The 20,627-nt window shown below is 47.0% G+C and overlaps 1 protein-coding gene across 8 annotated transcripts in view; it reads left to right on the top strand.

The window, feature by feature from the left end:
• CARD11 (caspase recruitment domain family member 11) overlaps positions 1–20,627 on the top strand; it is a 137,673-nt gene that overhangs the window by 103,601 nt on the left and 13,445 nt on the right. For 5 of the 8 annotated variants that reach the window (XM_084818275.1, XM_084818276.1, XM_084818277.1 and 2 more), the window contains exons 17-22: positions 1,137–1,377; positions 3,214–3,310; positions 9,889–9,915; positions 12,478–12,573; positions 14,771–14,903; positions 16,859–17,038. In XM_084818275.1, coding sequence (XP_084674401.1) covers positions 1,137–1,377; positions 3,214–3,310; positions 9,889–9,915; positions 12,478–12,573; positions 14,771–14,903; positions 16,859–17,038 — 774 coding nt within the window. The remainder of the gene's footprint in view (positions 1–1,136; positions 1,378–3,213; positions 3,311–9,888; positions 9,916–12,477; positions 12,574–14,770; positions 14,904–16,858; positions 17,039–20,627) is intronic. The other 3 variants (XM_084818279.1, XM_084818278.1, XM_084818281.1) reach the window with 2 other exon arrangements.

Here is a 20,627-nt window from a genome sequence, read left to right as displayed (position 1 = left end):
ACCCCTTTGCCATTGGTCCTGTCCAACACTGGAATGTGGCCCATGAGAGCTTCTCTGAAATGGAATTCAGCCCTCAGGCTGAAAGAGGTTCTGCACCCCTGAGCTACTGCCAGCAAAGACTATGTTAGATGGACAAATTATCCAACCTGGTCTAAGGCAGCTTCAATTGTTAATGACTTAATGCCCTGGTTCACACATAATGGATTGTTGAATTCTGAATTCCAGGTTGTCATGATGTGTGAATGCAGCTTTGCTAACAAATGATGGTGTCAGGAATGAATCTGAGTGTGTGGAGATGTCTAGGAGCTCAGATTCAGAATCAGAATGGGAACAGCCAGAACAGGGGGAGGTAACCTCCCCAGTCAGCCCAGATACGGCGAGACTTTATTCCCAAGACCTTGACACACAGACGCCTCAGCCTGAACAGCTCCCCCATTCCTCCACCATGAGAAAGCAAGTTGAGGAGGCAGGGGGGCAAAGATGTGACTTGAGGGACCTTAGGATCCGTTGCAGAATGAAGTGGGAAAAGTTAAGAGCAGAGCAAAGATGCTCCACCAGGTTGGCCACTCGTGGAAGCCAACATAGGAGGGAGCCACCCTGAGGGAGGGGCATCCCTGCGAAGCTAGTCTGGCCGGGAAGTTCTTGCCCAGACTGCTGGCAACTTTCCTAACTTCCACTTTGTCTCCTCTATTGATATTCGTAGATGTGTGGATTAGCTGGTTCATTGCAGTCTGAGCGTTTCCTAGAATTTGCATTTGTAATGAAGCCAGTCTAATCAGTAAAGTAGTGTTAGCCTGGAGCCTGGTTTCCTAGAGTGTGTTGATTGTGAAGGAAGAGGACGGAGGGACATGACAGATGGTTTGTTAACCACAAGATGGTTTGTTAACCACAAGCAAACCAGAAAGAGAATCCATGCTTTGTTGTTGGGTTGTGAGCTGGGGTTGCTTAAACCATGGGGTGTTGTTACATGCCCCACTGTTGAGTTCTGATTTTGCTTCCCATTGCCACTTGGGCTGAGAGTTACTGGCGGTCAGATGAGATGGCGCTAGATAAGATTCGAGCCGTGGTCTGATGCGGTACGGGGCAGCTTCCTGTGTTCACGAGATCAGCAGCGCCCTGGCTTTCCCCCCCTGCAGGTTATCGCAAGCTGCTGTCTGAAACCGAAGAAGGGTTGATCGCCTCTGGGGACTCTTTCTACATCCGCCTGAACCTGAGCATTTCCAGCCAGCTGGACTGTTGCTCCCTGTCAGTGAAATGCGACGAGATCCTGCACGTTCTCGACACCATGAACCAGGGGAAGTGTGAGTGGCTGTGCGCCCGAGTAGACCCCTTCACCGACAAGGACTTGGAAGCAGGGACCATCCCCAATTGCAGCAGGTGAGCAAAGCACGTCTCTGTGGCTGTGCATGAACGTGCTTGTTGCTGAACTGGTTCTAGACTCAGATGTCCTGAAGGTGTGGTGGGTGAGGGGTCTGCTGCGTGTCTCTCTATGGAGGTGGGGGTCATAGACCAGTGGTTAGAGCACATGCTTTGCATGCATAAGGTCCAAGCTTCAGTCCCTGGCATCTCCATGTATTCAGGCTGGGACAGGCCACAGCTAGGATAACTGTTTGTCTGTTTGTTTGTTTCTAAGACTTATTAGTTGCCCTACTGCTACAAGCTCTCAAAGTGACATGCAATGAACACAAAGATAAAATCCATGTTAAAAACAGAAACAACACAATAAACAATCCATCAAAAGCAGCAGAGGCTAAAAACGGGCAATACTGACGGGGCGGGCCCTACCATTGGGCAGGGTGAGGCAGTTACCTCAGGCGGCAGATGCTGGGAGGCAGCAGCAAGGTGTTCAAGGAGAGAAGTGTGTGCCTTGCAGCCTACTCTGCACCCCCTCAGTTAGCCTGCTGCCTTCAAGTTCAGTGGAGACTATCATCCCAACGTTAGTGTTGAAGGGGGATTCACCTGCCAGTCCAGTAAGCTTTTGTACATGGAATGGGAAGGGGTGCCATCTTGTCCTTCACCTCAGGCGGCAAAATGTCTTGGGTTGGCCCTGCAACCCGCTGCCTTACAGATGCCCCAGACCACAACTCCCATAGGTCCCAGCCAACATGGTCAATGGACAGGGATTGCCAATCAATCAGAGTTGCCAAGATGGGGCTAGATGGATCAGTGGTCAGGCTTGGAAAGGGACAACTTCATGTGCTGGCATTCTAAAATGATGTCAACTTGGAATGGGCTAAGTGGATGAGCTGGGACATTTCTTACCTCTGCTGCTAAGTCATTACCTTAGGTAATCTCTCAGCTCCATTGTCTCCCCCACCTCTCACCGCCCCAATGTAATCATATTGGTCTCAGCTGCAGGGCCGTGTCCGGGGTTCCTCAGAGATGGTGCCTGTGAAGCGCTTTGACCATTCAAAAAGCCCTGTATGAATGCCAAGCATTATGAACACAGAGCTGCTTCACCTTTTACAAACTTCCCAAACTGCATGCAACTGGAAGCCAAGCCCAAAGTCTAAACTTTGGCCTCAGAGTTCAGGAGGGACTGGAAGGGGGTGATCTGGAGAGCGGGGGTGTAATTGCCCAAAAGGTTCAGAGAGGCTCAGTGAAGGCTGGTGGCTCCAATGTCAGTGGGCGGTGAATCCGCTCCGGGTTTCAGTCAGAACCAGCCAGAACTTTGAAGCTTCGCACCTTGGATAGTTCCTTTAGAGCTCTGACTGGTTCTGACATGAAACCCAGATTTGTCACCTCACTGACATCAGAGCCACCAGCCTCCCCTGGAGGGGCTTACAAGTGGGTGGCAGGCAACAGGAGACAGGGGTGGCTTTTTTTCCCTTTGGTACCTCAGCCATTTCCCCCCTAGACTCCCCAAGGCACAGCCTTGTTCTAGGGCATTCTGGAAGAAACAATGCCACCCTCCCCACCCCCATCAAACAGGATTTACAGGCTTCTGAAACAATTTTAAAACCCAATTTTAACAGAGATGAAGGTGGGACGAGTGTGCCCACCACAATTGGTGATCCCTCTTCTGAACTACTGTCAACTGTCTAAGGGAAGAATAAGAATGGAATGTCTCCGGCCTAAACAATTAGGAAACCATAGTGCGCAAGAGAGATTCCCTCTCCTTTAGTTCAGTCCTTCCCGCTGCTCTTGTCTCCTGGATTTACTCCACGGTCAGCGCCCTGCGTTGTGTACACACTTCCAAATCCTCCTTTGCAGAGCCCAACAGCTCCTCCTAGTGAAGCTGCAGCGACTCATGAGCAGAGGCAACAGGGACGAAGTGGACAGTTCGTATGGGACACTCCGAACGACCCGGGTAAGTTGCGGCTTCCATAACCCCAGAGGTTCCTCAAGATATTTATTTATTTATTTGTTTGTTTGTTTGTTTATTTATTTATTTATTTATTGCATTTATACCCCGCCTTTTTTCCTCTTGCAAGGAACCCAAGGCGGCTTACATTATCCTCCTCCTCTCCATTTTATCCCCACAACAACAACCCTGTGAGGTGGGTTGGGCTGAGAGTGTGTGACTGGCCCAAAGTCACCCAGTGAGCTTCCATGGCCGAGTGGGGACTAGAACCCGGATCTCCCAGCTCCTACTCCAACACTCTTGCCACTACACCACACTGGCTCTCAATAGTCAATATTCCTTTTCCTTCACATTTTCCATAAATGTTCTGTCCCATCCTCATCATGGGGCCAGTGTCTCTCTTTAAGCCCAGTGCAGTTTCTGCTGGTCTCCATCATCTGTCCATGGCAGTTTGGGCACATTTTGAAACTGGCCCCTTGCCTTACTAGGCAATTTGGCTCTGCTCTCCTTAAGTTTCTGCTGGTCTCCATTAAGTTGGCTCTGCTCTCATTAAGTTTCTGCTGGTCTCCATCATCTGTCCATGGCAGTTTTGGCACATTTTGAAACTGGCCCCTTGCCTTACTGGGCAAGTTGACTCTGCTCTTATTAAGTTATCACCCCATCTTGAAAGTAGCCAAATGTCAGGGTGGACACTGAGCCCATAGAATCCCAGAGTAGTTCTGATTTGGAGGAAGAGCAGTCGCTCCTGGGAGAGGAGCGCTCCCCTTTTTCCCAGGGCCCGCAGCTGACAGAGATTCCTCCCACCAACATTCCTAGATTAGAAAGTAGTCCAGGGAGTGACCCAGCACCGATAGCAGACTGGTTGGATGCGCGGCGCAGACGCAGAGAGCGGCGCCAAATGGAGAGTGCGGAAAGGAGGCGTAGCGCCCGGTTGGCGCTCAAAGAACGGTTGCGCCCAGAGGATCCAAGGGAAAAGGGGAGGGATTCTCCCTAGTCCTTATATTCAGGGGTCTGCCAGTAATTGCCTTTCAAACGGGGACCAACTGTTCCAACTTAGGGCGTAGGGATGCTGCTGCTCAGATCTAGTTGCTACCTGTAGAGTTGTAAGTTATAAAAGAAAAATAAAGCTTTAAAAAGAATCCCTTTGTCTGCGTCTGGACTTGGCTACTGGATTAGACTGAGAGAGCCCTCCAAGGAGCCCTTGACACCACCCTGCATCTCAGAGAGTCTGCACTGGTGCCTTCATCAGGGCTTGGCATTGTTGGGTTCTTGCTAAGGCCCATACCAGAGCAGGGGGCATGCTGCTGACCCCAAAGACCCCTAAGTTTTCTCCTCTTTGCTGTTGCTGCCTGTTCACTCAGCCCCTATAAAGAAGTGAGCAGTGACAAGGCAAGGAGACGGAGATCACCCCATTGATATGTTTTCTTTATTATTTATTTAGAACAGTTCTAATCTGCCCAATAAGTAGTGTTCTGTGGGCAGATTACAAACAGTTAAACAACTAAAATGCCATTTTAAACCCCAGTTAAAAATCTAAAATACAAGTATTTAAAAGAATAAAATAGATATAATGCAAACAATAAACAGCACTTGAGTTGATAAAACAGCCATAATGGCCTAGTAGTAGGTCTCTAAAATGCCTGGGAGAAGAGGAAGGTCTTTGCCAAAAAAAGACCTTGGTGCCAAAAAAATAAGAATGTAGGTGCCAGGCGAACATCTTTGGGGAATTTATTCTACAAGTAGGGTGCCACTACTGAGAAGGCCCTTTCTCTTGTAGCCACCCAACTAGCTTCCTTTGGCAGGGGCATCTGGAGAAGTGCTTCTGAAGATGACCTACGGGTCCAAGCTGGTACATGCAAGAGGAGACATACCTTTAAATACTTGCCTTGATCTCTCCTCCTGGGTGGTGTGTTGCCCCGGCCGTGGGCATTGAACTCTTAGGTTAGAGGTGCCAAGATAGTTGTCAAGGGCTCCTTGGAGGCCTCTCTCAGTCTCATCCAGTAGCCAAGTCCAGACACAGACAAAGGGATTCTTTTCAAAGCTTTATTCCTCTTTTACAACTTAACAGCTCTACTGTTAGCAACTAGATATGAGCGGCAGAGTACCTATGCCCTAAGTTGGAACAGTTGGTCCCCGTTTGAAAGGGAATCACTGGCAGACCCTGAACTTAAGGGCTAGGGAAAGTCCCTCCCCTTTTCCCTTGGATCCTCTGGGCGCAACCGTTGTTTGCGCGCCAACCGGGCACTACGCCTCCTTTCCACGCCCTCCATTTGGCGCCACTCTCGGCGTCGGCGTCACATGTCCAGCAAGTCTGCTTCCCGCGCTCTGTCACTCCCAGGACTGCTATCTAAGCTAGGAATGCCGGTGGGAGGAATCTCTGTCAGCTGTTGGTCCTGGGAAAGAGGAGCGCGCTCCTCTCCCAGAAGTGACCCCTCTTCCTCAGAATCAAAACTACTCTGGGATTCTATGGGCTCAGTGTCCACCCTGACATCCGGGCAGAGTGCTTGATAACACTCTCACTCATTAGTATGGAATGTGCTAGGCTGCGCTGTCAGCCCTTTGAATCATCTTCACATGCTCAGAGGCTTACTAGCAAGGGAATTGCAGCAATAATGAACTTAAGCAAGCATTATGAATCTCTAGGCCCCTCTAACACTAAAAATGACTTGGCTATGCTCCTGAGGCCCATACAGGTGGCTGGGCCAGTTGGGGCCAAAGAGAGAGAGCAAGCAAACGGATTGGAGGTGGACTCACTGAGGGACAGCATCTTGTCCGAGAGACCCCCCCAAACCAGGAGCAAGCACTGAGACCAAGCATGGAGATATATGAACTGTCCCCCGCATCCTACCTTGGTTGATAGTTTCATGGAACGGGTTATGGAAGCCAGTGGATTCTTATAGCCTTGCAATTCCAAAGTTTAAGGGTGCAAACCTGTGGGGATGGCTGTAAGCCTCCAAACTCAGAGGCTTATAGCCATCCAATGCAGAGGAGGAGGAGCAGCAGCAGAGGTGATCTTTGCCTCCACACTCCTCCCTCTCTGCATTTCAACTAGGCTTTTTTGCCCATCTAGATGAGGCGTCGGGTAGGGGAAGGAAGGAGGCTGGAGAGGCCGGAGGATTCCTCATAAGCTGCTCTCCCCAGTCCCCTCCTCGCCCATGGGAACACCCCTTTTACCTTCCCTCCGAGGTTGCTTTTGCAACCTTGAGGAGGCAGCCAGCGCAGTTCTCTCCATGCCAGCTGTGAGGGGAAGGGGGAAGGGGAGGGGAGCTTGGATTCCTGGGTCTGAGGTTGAAGTGCTGTCTCCAACCTCAGATCCAGGAATCCAAACTACCTTATGGCCCCCCAGACGCTGTCTAGGGGCCATAGGATTGCTCCCCTTGAGGCTACGGTGCATTGTTCAGATGCAGGTAGAAGCACAGATTGCCTCTGGGAGAACAGGTGGTGAAGAAGAAGCAACAGGGAGGGACAGAATTGATTAGTGGTGTTGGGAACTGACATTCAAAATCTTTACAACTGATAGAGAAGTCACTTCTCCATGAAATAACAAAATATAAGAATAGGTCCCAGAAATACTAGAAGTGGTCCCAGCATGGGAATTCGATAAGATTTGGGCAGATCATGAAGGACTCCGGTGAGAGCAGGGTTGGGGAAACAGCAGTCCTCCAGATGATGTTGGGCTACAACTCTCATCATCCCTGCCCATTGGCCTGACTGGTTGAGGCTGATGGGAATTGAAAACCTACAACAAATGGTAGATTCAGTAGGCATATGGTCAAGGAACACCTAATTACTTCGATAGGCATATGGTCAAGGAACACATAATTACTTTGAATGAGTTCAAATCTCCAGGGCCAGATGAACTGCACCCTAGGGTAATAAAGGAACTGGCAGAAGAACTCTCAGAACCACTGTCAGTTCTCTTTGAGAAATCATGGAGGACGGGTGAAGTGCCAGATGACTGGAGGAGGGCTTATGTTGTCCCTATCTTCAAAAAGGGTAAAAAGGAGGAACCTGGGAACTACAGACCACTCAGTCTGACATCAATCCCTGGGAAAATTCTGGAGCAGATGATAAAGCAATCCATCTGTAAGCACCTTGAAAACAATGCAGTGATTACTCGAAGCCAACATGGATTTGTCAAGAACAAATCCTGCCAGACGAACCTGATCTCATTTTTTGATCAGGTAACCTCCCCTGTGGACTGTGGGAATGCTGTGGACATAATATACCTCGACTTCAGCAAAGGTTTCGACAAAGTGCCCCATGATATCCTGATGAGCAAACTTGCTCGAAGTGGGCTAGATGAAACAACGATCACGTGGATCCACAGTTGGCTACAGAATCGGACTCAAAGAGTGCTTATCAATGGGACCTTCTCAAACTGGGGAGAGGTAACGAGCAGGGTACCGCAGGGCTGAGTCCTGGGCCCAGTGCTCTTCAACATTTTTATGAATGACTTGGAGGAGGAGGTGCAGGGAATGCTGATCAAATTTGCAGATGACACCAAATTGGGCAGGATAGCTAATACTTTGGAAGACAGAAACAAAATTCAAAGTGATCTTGATAGACTGGAGCGCTGGGCAGAAAACAACAGAATGACATTTAATAGGGATAAATGCCCAGTTCTGCACCTAGGAAAAAGAAACCAAATGCACAGTTACAAGATGAGGGATACGTGGCTCAACCACACTACAAGCGAGAAGGATCTTGGAATTGTTGTCGATCACAGGCTGAATATGAGCCAACAATGTGATGTGGCTGCAAAAAAGGCCAATGCTCTTTTGGGCTGAATTAATAGAAGCATAGCTTCCAAACGCCGGGAAGTACTAGTTCCCCTCTACTCAGCACTGATTAGGCCTCATCTGGAGTACTGTGCCCAGTTCTGGGCACCACATTTTAAGAAGAATGCAGACAAACTGGAGAGGGTTCAGAGGAGGGTAACAAAGATGATCAGGGGACTGGAAACAAAGCCCTATGAAGAGAGACTGAAGGAACTGGGCATGTTTAGCCTTGAGAAGAGAAGACTGAGGGAAGATATGATAGTGCTCTTCAAGTACTTGAAAGGTTGTCACAGAGAGGAAGGCCAGGATCTCTTCTTGATCATCCCAGAGTGCAGGACACGGAAGAATGGGCTCAAGTTACAGGAAGCCAGATTCCGGCTGAACATCAGGAGAAACCTCTTGACTGTTAGACAATACGACAATGGAACCAATGACCTAGGGAGGTGGTGGGCTCTCCCACACTGGGGGCATTCAAGATGAGGCTGGACAGCCATCTGTCAGGGATGGTTTGACTTGGATTCCTGCACTGAGCAGGGGGTTGGACTCGATGGCCTTGTAGGCCCCTTCCAACCCTACTATTCTATGATTCTATGATTCCCTACCCCTGGCTTAAAGAATGTCTTAAACGTTATTTGGGGAATACTCTGTATAGTTAAGCTCGTACATCTGGTCAGGTTTTGTGAAGGTAGGGAAAGAGCTAGGAAGAGCAAGATATATTATGAATATTGGAATAGATTCTTAAATTTCTGGAACAGATGTTATTATCAAAATACTCCTACAGAGACATTGACCTTTTGAAGACGCTGATGATTAGAAAATACTATTTTTAAGTTTTCAAAACTTTATTTTGGAAGCAATATTAATATATTAGTGGATGCTAATTGACCCCCTTTTTTAAAAATAAAGTACTACATTGTCTTACTTCTTAGTATCCTAATATTTAAAGCTTATAACCGAAGAAGGTTAAAGATGCAATCCTGTTACCTGGAAGTAAAGCCCGCTGAACATAGTGGAGCTTACACCTAAGTAAGTAAGCATGTGATTCTGCTGTAAGAAAATATTTGAACTTAATACTGTCCCACAACTAGTAGACATCTTGTGGCTTGTCTCTTAAGCATCTGCTTTTCATACAAAAGTTCCCAGATTCAATCCCTGGAATTTCCAGGCAGGGCTAGGAAAGACTCATGCCTGAAACCCTGGAGAGCCGCTGCCAGTCAATGTCAACAATTCTGGGCTAGATGGACCAAGAGTTTGACTTGGTAGCTTCCCGTGTTCCAATGTTTCTCTCTTTCCCCCTTCCCCATTTCTACACTATGTTATTGGCCAAGAACTGTAGAGCAACTGCATAGGTGGAGAGATGGATATGTTCCACAAAGCAAACTAGACTAGACAGGAAATATATCCCAACCCCAAACTAAGAAGCAAGAAATTTATTTATTTATTTATTTGGGGTGTTTTTACCCCACTCTTCAGCCGAAAAAGGCGCCCAGAGTGGCTTACAAAGATGAATATTAAGACAGTCCCTGCCCTCGGGCTTACAATCTAAAACACGTGACACAAAAGGAAAAGGGATTGGGAGGGAGGAGGGGAAGGAAGCAAATACACCAATGACCGATGCATAGGACCAGGTTGGTCTTCCCCCTGCGTTGATGTTCATCCTGGGAGGCAGGAGGTGCAGCCCCCCAGTGGCCCTCGGTTCTCTAGCCAGTGGATGAAGTTATTGGGATAAATCAATTGGGATAAGTGAACTGGTGAAAATGAACAATACCTCCAAAGCCTGATAATGTAATTTCATCTCTCCAGGCTAAAAACATACAGTCATCGTACAATGTAAGTATAATCAAAGTGTATAATCATGTTAGTCAGTATCAAGGGTCATAGGTCTTCTTCAGTGGTCTAGTATTTTAAAAGGTATATTAAAAAAAGACACACACACACGCACGCACGCACACACGCACACACACACACATATATATATATATATGTAATTTTTTGAATACTCCGTTGTTAGTCTTTCTATGTGTCTTATATATTCCACCTTAAGATTGAGAGCATCCATAGTGGATCCAAGGTCTCCTTGTTGCTTTGCTGTGGTGCCGCTTTATGCCCACCTCTCTCATCTACCAATAGAGCTTCGGCTATTGGGTGGTATAGAAATGTAATAAATAAATAAATAAATAAATAAATGTGCACAAGCGCGCACCCCCCCCCCTCTCTCCAAACTTCTCACACCTATTCACAGTGTAAAATACTGCAGTGTCTCCACCTGCAATTATAAAAACAATTAAAAAAAAAACATTCTCTCTCTCTCTCTCTCTCTCTCTCTCTCTCTCTCTCAAACTATACAGATTATGTTCAAAAAAAGCCTCACCAATTCAGGCTCAAATTCATGGACCTTGCCAAACCAAAATAAGATAAATGCATGCAAGTGCATATGCATTAATAAATGATATCAAGCTGAAAGGAGCCTTAGGCTCTATGGTGGATATGTAACTCTAAGAAAGGCAAGGAACTGCAGTAGTCTTGAAAACAAATTCATAAAAAAGAAAATTATCATTTGGGGACAAAGTAAAAATGCATACATTTCCTCTATGTGAAAACTTGCATACTCGTATATACCAAAAGGTGAACTGAAATACTAATCAGATCACTCAGGAGGTTTCCTTTCTAGGAACCTAAAAGCTTTTAACAATAACTGAGAAGGCTTGGATCCCTCTTTGAACACTAGATTACAACCACACATACGGTTGTAGTATGGAGCCTTTAGAACTGCAGTTGGTTCCTTAAAGGGCACCCACCCAAACACCCCGTTTACTAGAAAATTATTACAAAAACTTCACCAGTTTTCCAAAACACTACACAACACAAACCTCTATAAGTTTTTCAAACAATACACATAGCACTGTTGTTAATGGTTTGTTTTAGCACATAACCACCCAGTCCATCTCCTCATTTAAGCTGGCTGGAGATTTACTCTTCAAGATATAGATCCAATGCAGTTCCTTCTGTAAATGTATGTGGTGCAGCTGCCATCCTTAAGCTTCAACCTTTTCCAAACAGCAGAACTTCACATTTTTCCGATTATGTCCGTGTTCAAGGAAATGCCCAACCAGAGGTGCTTGCATCCTCTGGTTTCTAACGCAGCTTTTTATGTTCACAAATCCTGACTTTTACAGCTCTTGCTGTCATTCCCACATACAGTTTTTTACAAGGGCATGTGATAGCATAAATAACTCCTTTGGTGTTACAGTTAAAGAAACCTTGGTGATATTGCAGACCGGAGTGCTTCTGTTCAGGGCCCCAGCCAGGCAGCAATGCCCTTTTCCACGATACTCTGTTGCATTCCCTCACCCCAGTTTTCCATTCTTTTTTCTTCTTGACAGTCAGCAAGCATTCCGCGGGCACTGAGCATGTTCACTTTGCGCTGAACTGTTTTTGGAGCTTCCCTCCCTGCCCTAGGCAGGGGGGCAGGGCAGGGCAGCGGGGGACCTGGTGTTCCCTACCCTGCATCTATTTTTCCCCAGCGTTCCCCGCTCCGCATCTAGATGTGGGGGGACCCGGTGTTCCCCACCCCACATCTATTTTTTGCATTTTTGCAAACTTTGGGATTCCTCCAAGCCTACTGATAAAATAATTGATGATTCAATCAATATTTTGAAATACTGATGTAATGTACATATAGTAATGTACATTATATGTCATTACTATATGTAATGACATATAAACAATTACCATAGCTCTGTGGTAGAGCACCTGCTTTACATGTTGAAGGTCCCAGGTTCAATCCCTAGCATATCCAGTTGTTGTTGTTGTTGGTGGTGTGTGTGTGTGTGTGTGTGTTTAAAAAAGGATAAGAACGTAAGAAGAGCCATGCTGGATCAGACCAAGGGTCCATTTAGTCAGGCATTCCGTTCACACAGTGGCCAACCAGCTGCCCACGCAGTAGAGGCTGGTGGCTCTGATGTCAGTGGGGTGGTGAATTCACTTCGGGTTTCAGTCAGAACCAGTTTAGACTAGAGTTCTGACTTGGATAGCTCCTTTAGAGTTCTAACTGGTTCTGACTGAAACCCAGAGCGTCCACTGACATCAGAGTCACCAGAGTCCACTGTGCCCATGGGAAACCTGCAAGCAGGATATGAGTGCAAAAGCACCCTCCTGCCCATGTTCCCCAGCAACAATGGACGGCGATGACTTACTTTCAGCTATTGAGCAATTGTCATTCTAGTAGACAATACTGTGCTAGACGGACAAATAGCTTGACTCAGAATAATCCACCTTCCCACATTCCTGGATCACTTGCAAGTTGTATGGACTTATTAGAGCTTCTGACAGAGCTGAGCTTGCATGTTGAGTGTTTTTCTCAAATCTTTCCCCCTGTGCAATTCCTACCAGAATACACTGCAGCCAGAAGATCACACACCGCCAAGTGACTCCAAAACTAGTCCTCGCCTCTCTCGAGCCAGTTTCCTTTTGGGCCAGATCTTGCAGGTAAAATATAATAAGAAATGAAATCCCTCCGTCAGCCAGTGTGGTTTTAGCTGACTTTTTCACCATGATAGTCTCAGCTTATGACTCATTTTATGGGGCTGGTTTCCCCATTTGTTCATGCCGCAAGGTTCAGAAGAGCTGTAGAAAGCCATTCTGAGAAAGCAATGTGACTGGGTTAGGGACGACTGAGAATCTCATTTCTGCTAGCAAACCATGTTCAAAACCCCGAGTGCAAGTGGGAGAACGTGTTCTCCAAAAATGTTCACAAATTCTCAAACATGTGCTTGCATTCTAAAATTGCGCAACCCCCCCCAAAAAAGCCATTTGCAAATGGTGCAACTAAAGCATCAGTTCATGCTTTGGGGAAAATTTGCACAAATTTGAACTTCTATGGCACAACTTTCTGGTTTGATTATGTTCGTTTGGGGCAATTTACCCCTTCACACAAAACTAATAGCAATCGCAAACAAACGTGGGAAATAAGGTAATCGCAAACATCGCCTGTTTACCCATCCCTAGCTAGGGTTATTTTTTCTTTTCTTTTCAAAATGGCTGATGTACATGGAAGTAGTGCGGTGGTGGGCAAAAAGTAGATCTCCAGATGAGCTGAAGTCCCAAATAGGCATGTTGAAGAAATCCGCAAGGGAACCAAATGAGTTCGGATTTTCATGAATCCAACCCACGGATTCCACAGAGGACTGACTTTCCCTCTGTTGGGCAGATTCCACAGACTTGGTGACTGGTTCTCTAACTTTCCCAAATGTTGCGCAAACTTCATTGTAGAAAAATATGCACAAATTTTAAAACCAGCCAAAAATGCGCATTTCCACCATAGGCTAAAGCGTGAAAATCTGCATTTGGGGGTTATTTGCGCATTTTCACACATGTGAATTTGTGCAAATACAAATTTGCACAAATTTGGAAACAAAAGCAATCTGATTCCATCGACGGGCGGATGATGGAATGAAAGGCACCTGACTGTCAGGGTGGAAACTGAGCCCATAGAGCCCCAGAGCAGTTCTGATTCTGAGGAGGATCAGCAATCCGTGGGAGAGGAGCCAGCTCATCCCTCACAGGTGCAGCAGCTGGCAGAGATTCCTCCTGCCGGCATTCCTGAGATAGATAGTGATCCTAGCAGTGAGAAAGTGCAGGAACGAGGCTTGCTAGATGCTTGACACAGACGCAGAGAGCGACGAGCGATGGAGGGCACGGAAAGGAGGCGTAGCGCCCGTTTGGCACGCAAGCAACAGCCGCCTCCCATGGACCCAAGGGAAAGAGGGAGGATCTCTCCCTAGCCCATAAGTTCTGGGTCTTCAAGTGACTCTCTTTCAAACGGGGATCAACTGCCTATTCGAAGCTTAGGCCACTCTGCTGTTCCTTGCTTTAGTCGCTGGTGATTAGCATCTGAAAGAGTCATTAAGTTGTAAAAGGATTAAAGCCTTGAAAAGAATCCTTTCGTCTGTGTCTTGAGTTGGCTATTGGAGTCTAGTGTAAGAGGCTGCCAGGGCGCCCCTGACACTGACAATCCTCAAAACACAGACAGAGCAGATTTTACACCATCCATAAATCCCTAGTCCCGAACAGCTGGAGATCTACCTTCTGCCCACCCCTGCACTAGGGGTCTCGAACCAATAATATTCTTAATGGGACACAGGTGCTTCAGCCCTCTACGCCACCATTCTAGCAGCTTCGCACCATAACCTATGCTAGATTCTCATTGGGTCATCCTCTCTGAGGTCTTTCCTTCATGTCAGGGTCTGTCAGAGGTCTGGCAGGTGGCCAGGTTTCTGTGTCCAGCGAGAGCCAGCTCTCAGTCCAGTGCAGCTAGAAATGAAGTTACATAGTCCAAGGGCTGGTGAAGGCCAATTCCAAAAGCAGCAACTGCAGGTTAGCAGGGCCAGGAGCAAGCAGCACAGGTCTCCAACCTGGTGCTGTCCAGATTCTTGGACTACAGTTCCCATCTTTCCCAGCCAACATGGCCATGCTGGCTGGGAATGATGGAAGCTGCAGTTCCAGACATCTGTAGGGCACCAGGTTGGAGACGGCTTGAAGGAACATAGTCCAAGGCAAGCAGGACCTCAAGCTGAAGGGAACCGGTGCGCAGCCTGGTCAGATGTGCTTGCAGTGAGACAAGTTGCTCAGCTTGAAGGCCCCAGCCTGCAAGCCCACCTTGATGGGGCCCACGTCTGCTTCTCAGTTTGTCAGCAGGTCCGAAAACAAATACAAGCGCATGAACAGCAACGAACGAGTCCGCATCGTCACTTCGAAAGACACCCGTGCCAGATCAGAGGGGCAGCCAGTGACAAAGGCCCTGCTGGACAGATTTGAAGGTACAGAGGTAGCACGATGACCCGCATTTAGTGATGCCCCTGGGAAACATTGCAGGAAAAGCAATCTATGGAGACCGGAGTTGGGGTGGGGTGGACAGCATTTCCCGGCTACTGAATAATTACAACTGAGTCCACCAGGTGATCTTTAGGATGTCCCTGCTGGCTATCTATTAGGACAGGGTTGTCGAACCTCTTTCAGCCTGGGGGCCAGATTCAATTTCAGAGAAGCTCTTGGGAGCTGTATTCCAGTGGTGCAGAAGGCAAAAGCAGGGGGGGGGGAATACCCCAGATCCAAGCATATTTTAGCTTAAAGCTCTAAACTGATAGTAGCTAAACTTTAGGAGAGGCATTTCTATATTTTTGAATGACAGAAAACTGCACAAAAGCTGGGAAAACAGCAAACGATTGGCTGTTGGGGGAGAGGGGGTGGGGCCAAGGGAAGGGGTGTGGCTATCTAGAGTGAGACCCCAGCTGGGCCAGATTTGGCCCATTGGCATGAAGTTCAGTACCTCTGTATTAGGAACATAGGTAGCTGCATAGACCAGGTCCATCTGATACTGTATTATCTTCTCTAACCAGCAGCGTCTGGCTCTGGTCTCAAGCAGAGATTTTTCACATCACTTATTCCCTGATCCTTTCAAACTAGAGATAGGGATGTCGGATAAATCCATTCTGGGGGTGGAGTTTGACAGGCTTTCCTAGGTTTGGCCCCCCGGACTTAGTTCTGGTTCCTGCTGCAGCGCCCAACTTGATGTGCAGAGAGTTGGGCCAATTTATGGATTTTCTGGGCATTTCGCACTTTTGTTTTTGCAAGTGCGCAATTCGTGCAAATTTCTGAGCAATTTTCGCAAATGTTTGCGTAGTTTGTGCAAATTTCTGAGCTAGTTGTGCAAATCGCAGAACCTGCAAAACAATGAGTAAAAAATGTTCCCGGAGTTCAGAGAAAAGTCAGCAGCTTGGCTCACAAATGCAAATCAAGTCGTACATGCCACAGAACTTCATCAAGTCAAAAAAGAACCAGATTTCCCAGCACTGACATCCCTAGCTAGAGATGCCAGGCATGGAACCTGGGGTCTTCTTTTGCAAAGTATGTGGTCTGCCACTAGTAGCTACACACACACCCATTTTCTCTTGCAATCAGTTGCCCTCTGCTATGGAGCAACTGATGTGGGGCTGATTCACAATTACCTACAATGGCATAGGAGCCACCTCTGTGTGGTATGGGGTCCCATGCCACTCCAGGAATTGGCAGGCAGGTCCCATGATGTGGACTCTTCCTTCGCCAATGTCACTCTCTTTCTCAGACCTGTGACATTACTGTGGAAAGGAAGCAAGTCCTCACTGGATATAGTTAAAACTGGAGAGGGTGAAAAAGTCAGAATAGTAGCAAATAAAACAAGACTGTATCCAGAAAGATTAAAATACGCTAAAAGCCTGGCAGAATGAAAATGCCAGAACCACCCATCTAAAGGATGTTGGAAAAGGAGGCCAGTCTAACTTCCCTTGGGGTGCTGCCACCAAAAAGACTCTGTTCCATGTCCCCACCAGTCGCAGCTCTCTTGGTATTGGAATGCAGGGCAAGGCCTCTGAAGATAACCTCAGTTAACAGGCAGGTGGTCCTTCAAAGATTCAGATGGCCTGAAGCCATTCCAGGCTTTATAAGTGATAACCAGCACCTTGAATTGGGCCTGGAAATATATCAAATGCCAGTGTAATCTGATTAAGACTTATTGTGTGCTATCAAGCAGCGGCTGGGGAAACCCATCATTAGACCTCTTCAAATAACCTGTGCCCAATTCACACTAATCCTGGGCACACTTGCTTTCTAGCCAAGCTGACGAGGGTGCAAATCGCTCTGTGGTCTGCTGCCTCACAGCCCGCTCAAGGGGTTCTCTTTTGCAGTGGTACACAGAGTGCATTTCTAAAGTGCAAATGCTCACCTCTTCTTCCCCCAGAGTTTGACTCAGTGAGTGAGATCAATAAGAGCTTCAGCCTGATCCCGTATAGCTCGGTGAGACCCACCCATTGTGACCGCCGGCGCCCGGTCCTCTTCAGCCCCACGCTCCTCTCCAAGACCTTCATTCAGAAGCTTCTCAACTCGGGGGGTGCCTTGGAGTTCAATTTATGCAAGCCAGGTAATCTTGCCAAGGTAGCCGACTGCAGTGCCTGTAAAGTACCAGCCTGTTCTGCACATACCAAACTCCAACTGTGTTGCTTTGGAGCCCGGGCAGAGGTGGGAAACCTGGGGCAGTATCCAACTGTGCCATTCTGTTTGTGCAAATGACATTAAGCTAGAGGAAACTAGGTTCTGAATATGCGCAAGAGAAGAATGCAAGTAACGTTAGGTTTGCGCAAGTGCAGTTGCGCATTATGCTTGTGCAACCCATTGCACGACCCGTTGCGCATAATTCTTGTGCAACTCATTGTGCAACCCTTGGTGTAACATGTTGCACAAGCATAATGGGCAACCACTTGTGCAACAGGAAGATTCTGCAGAGCTCTGCTAGCAGTATTTGAGTTTGCAGAATGACACCATTGGATACTGCCTCTGGTGTGTGAAGTCTTAGTGTGATGTTGGCCCACTGCTGATTGTGTGTGTTAAGAAGTCCTGGAGTGCGAGAAGCATGTTGGCTCAGCTCGATGGGTAAGCAAAAAAAATGAGTTTTTCCTCTGAATCGCTACATCAAAATCCTTCAAGCATTATGAGAATGAGTAAAAACATAGACATATTACGTTGACCTTCTTAGAAAAGGACAAATAAATATTGTTGTTTAGAAAGTGACATATTTCTTTATTTAGAATGATTTTTAGGCCACCCTTAAGGGTAGAACCCTCTCAAGGTGGCGTACAAGATAAAAATGCATAAATATGCAAAAAAAAAATAGAAAAGTAATAAATAAGTGTTCAATAAAATACTATAAAAACACTATAAAAACAGATAACTCCATTAGAACCTGTAGCCCACAGATTATGAAAGGGGCAGCGAAAACAAATGGGTCGTCAGAACCTTCCTGAAGGCCTATAAAGAACAAACCCCTGATGGAAGTGGATTCCAAAGGTGTGAGGTCACTACTAAAAAGGCCCTCTCCCTTGTACTCACCATGCCCTGATTCACCCATAATGACAACCCAGAATACAAACTGAGTATGGGTTAGGTATGGGTTGTCATTGAATCATGGGTTGTTGTCATTAGATGAGAACTAGGGAGGCTGGAGAAATTTGAGATGGGCTAAAATGAGCTTGGATTTCTAAGAATCCGACCTGCAGTATCTGCTGTGGTGCGACCCCCTCAGGCTGTGCGGAGTCCGTGGACTTTCGGTTGTTGGTTTTTACTTTCCCAAAATTTATGTATATTCATAGGAAAATACACAAGTTTCTGCTGAGGAAAAGTTGAATGGAATGGGGGATAATATGCTAAATGTTACGTACTAAGGTAACTTATGTAAATTCTTCCGAAACCTCTTATGTAATTCTTTGTTTATTTTTCCGCTTGATGGGAAAAAATTATTCACATCTGTCTGTGAGCAGACAACGGGACAAAAGGCACCTGACAATCCACGAAACACAGACGCAGCGGGTTTTACACAGTCTGTGCATCCCTAGTGCGAACCCTGTTTACCTATGGGTTGTTAACCACAAACAACCCAGAGTTCACAACCCAAGAACAAACCATGTGCTCTCTTCCTGGGTTATTTGTGGTTAACCCATAATTGAACCATAGTGCAGGGTTCGCACATAACAACAACTCATGATTCAACAACAAGCCAGGATTCAATGCCAACTCTTACTAAACCCATACTCTGAGTTGTCACAATGTGCAAACCAGGCCTCTACGTCCTTCATGCTGAAAAAAGAACCCTTAAATGTCATCAAATTCACCTGTTTGAAGCTTGATGTCAGGGTGGGATCGGAGCCCAGAGAGCCCCAAAGCAGTTCTAATTCTAAGGAAGAGTTAGAAACCGCGGGAGAGGAACCTGCGTGCGTTTCAGAGGAGCAGCCAGGGGGAGAGCCCCTCCCGGTACACATTCCTGAGAGTGATAGTGACCCTGGCAGGGAGAGGGCGGAGCAACAGCAATTTCTGGACGCTAAGTGCCGGCGCACCCTCAAGTGTGAGATGGCAGGCGCTGAGAGGCAGCGCTCAGCCCGCTTGGCGCGTCATCAACAGTGGTGCCCCGATGCCCCACGGGAAAGGGGTGGATTCTCTCCTCTTAGCTCATAAGTACAGCGGTTTCCCACTTTCCCCTCCAAACGGAGATCAACTGATTCCTAAGGTTAGAAACCCCAAGTAGGCAGCTCTCTTAAGTCTCACTCGTAGGATCAAGCAATTAGCATCTGTAAGCATCATTAGGTTGAATGGGAATAAAGCCTTGGAAAAGAGCCCTATTGTCTGCGTGTTGATTCTGGCTACCTGAGGATTTGAGAAGGCAACAGGGAGCAACCCCCTGACACTCTCAGGTTCACACATCTTGGAATTAACATTCAATTGCAAGTCTGCCGCCCATTTCAACCACCCATGGGGGTGGTGAGTCATATTTTCTGGTTCTGTCATTGTGGGTTTTGTTAGGGCATCATCTTGTTGTTTTGCGTTCCCCCTTTTTTCTCTCAGTCTGCAATCCTACTCACACTTACCTTGGAGTAAGCTCCATTGAACATAGTGTGACTTGCTTCTGAGTAAACATGCATAAGATTGGACTGCAGTCATGGTTAACGGATCCATTGGCACCGATGGTAAACTGATGGAGGCAAGGTCTTTGAATGGTTATTTCTCCATGTGGAGAGACAGGACTAGATGCTGGGAGCAAACCCCAGGGATTGGCCATCATCTTCATGTAAATGCCCTAGAAGCATCTGGTTGGCTGCTGGCAGAGGACAGAATGCACCTTTGGTCTGATCCAGCAGCCAGGCCTTTCCTGTGCTGTTATACTTTTCTCTGTATATCCAATTGTTATAGCTGTTGCAGATCTTACACACTTCATTGTCAAAATGCAGTCTTTCCAAAGTGCCTGACACCACAACACGAGCTTGCAATTACACAGACGTCAGTTTATTCTCCCATCCTGGCACATCATATGTTGTTTCTTGAAATAGGTCATGCTCAAGTTCACCAGATTTAACTAGCTTGAGGATAAACATGCTGCCAGCTATGTTCTGTGCCAGCGAAAGCCTGGGGGTTGTAAATCTGCGGATAATAACTATAACCATCATTTCTTCTATACCTTTTATGTGCTGCAACCTATTCATCCCATTTAGCCCCCCCCCCCCGGGGGGGGTGCTTTTGGATTCCTAAAGCAGTGACTTTGAATCAGTCAGGATTAGTGTCAAGTCTCAGATGCAGGCAATGAGGCAAGATGGTTGCCCAAATGCTTCATCTCGCTAGGGCTGCTGCGGTGCAACAGCTGAAATGTTGGCTTTGGATGTGGGAACCTTTGATGCAGATCTTCCCCCCACACATATCTTGCCCCCAGACACACACATAATTGTCTACGAAGTGAATTGGATGGCCTTGGGATGGCTACCCTTTCTCAGTCTAACCTACCTCATGGTGTTGTAATGAGGCTGAGACACCACTCTGAACTCTTTATACAAATGGAATTGATGGGGATGTTGGGAGACACTAAAGCAGGATCTCTGGAGAACCCCACAAGCTTCTCTTCCACTGAAGCAAATGTAGCCCCCTCAGAGGAAATGCAGGATCACTCCAAATGAGATATGGGGACGGGGGGG

The sequence above is a fragment of the Heloderma suspectum genome, chromosome 12 (assembly GCF_057233095.1).
Source record: "Heloderma suspectum isolate Gila_16-S chromosome 12, 16-S_ref, whole genome shotgun sequence".
In the NCBI taxonomy this organism is placed as follows: Eukaryota; Metazoa; Chordata; class Lepidosauria; order Squamata; family Helodermatidae; genus Heloderma; species Heloderma suspectum.
The sequence above is the reverse complement of the archived record's forward strand: the minus strand, read 5'-3'. Positions and strand labels throughout refer to the sequence as shown.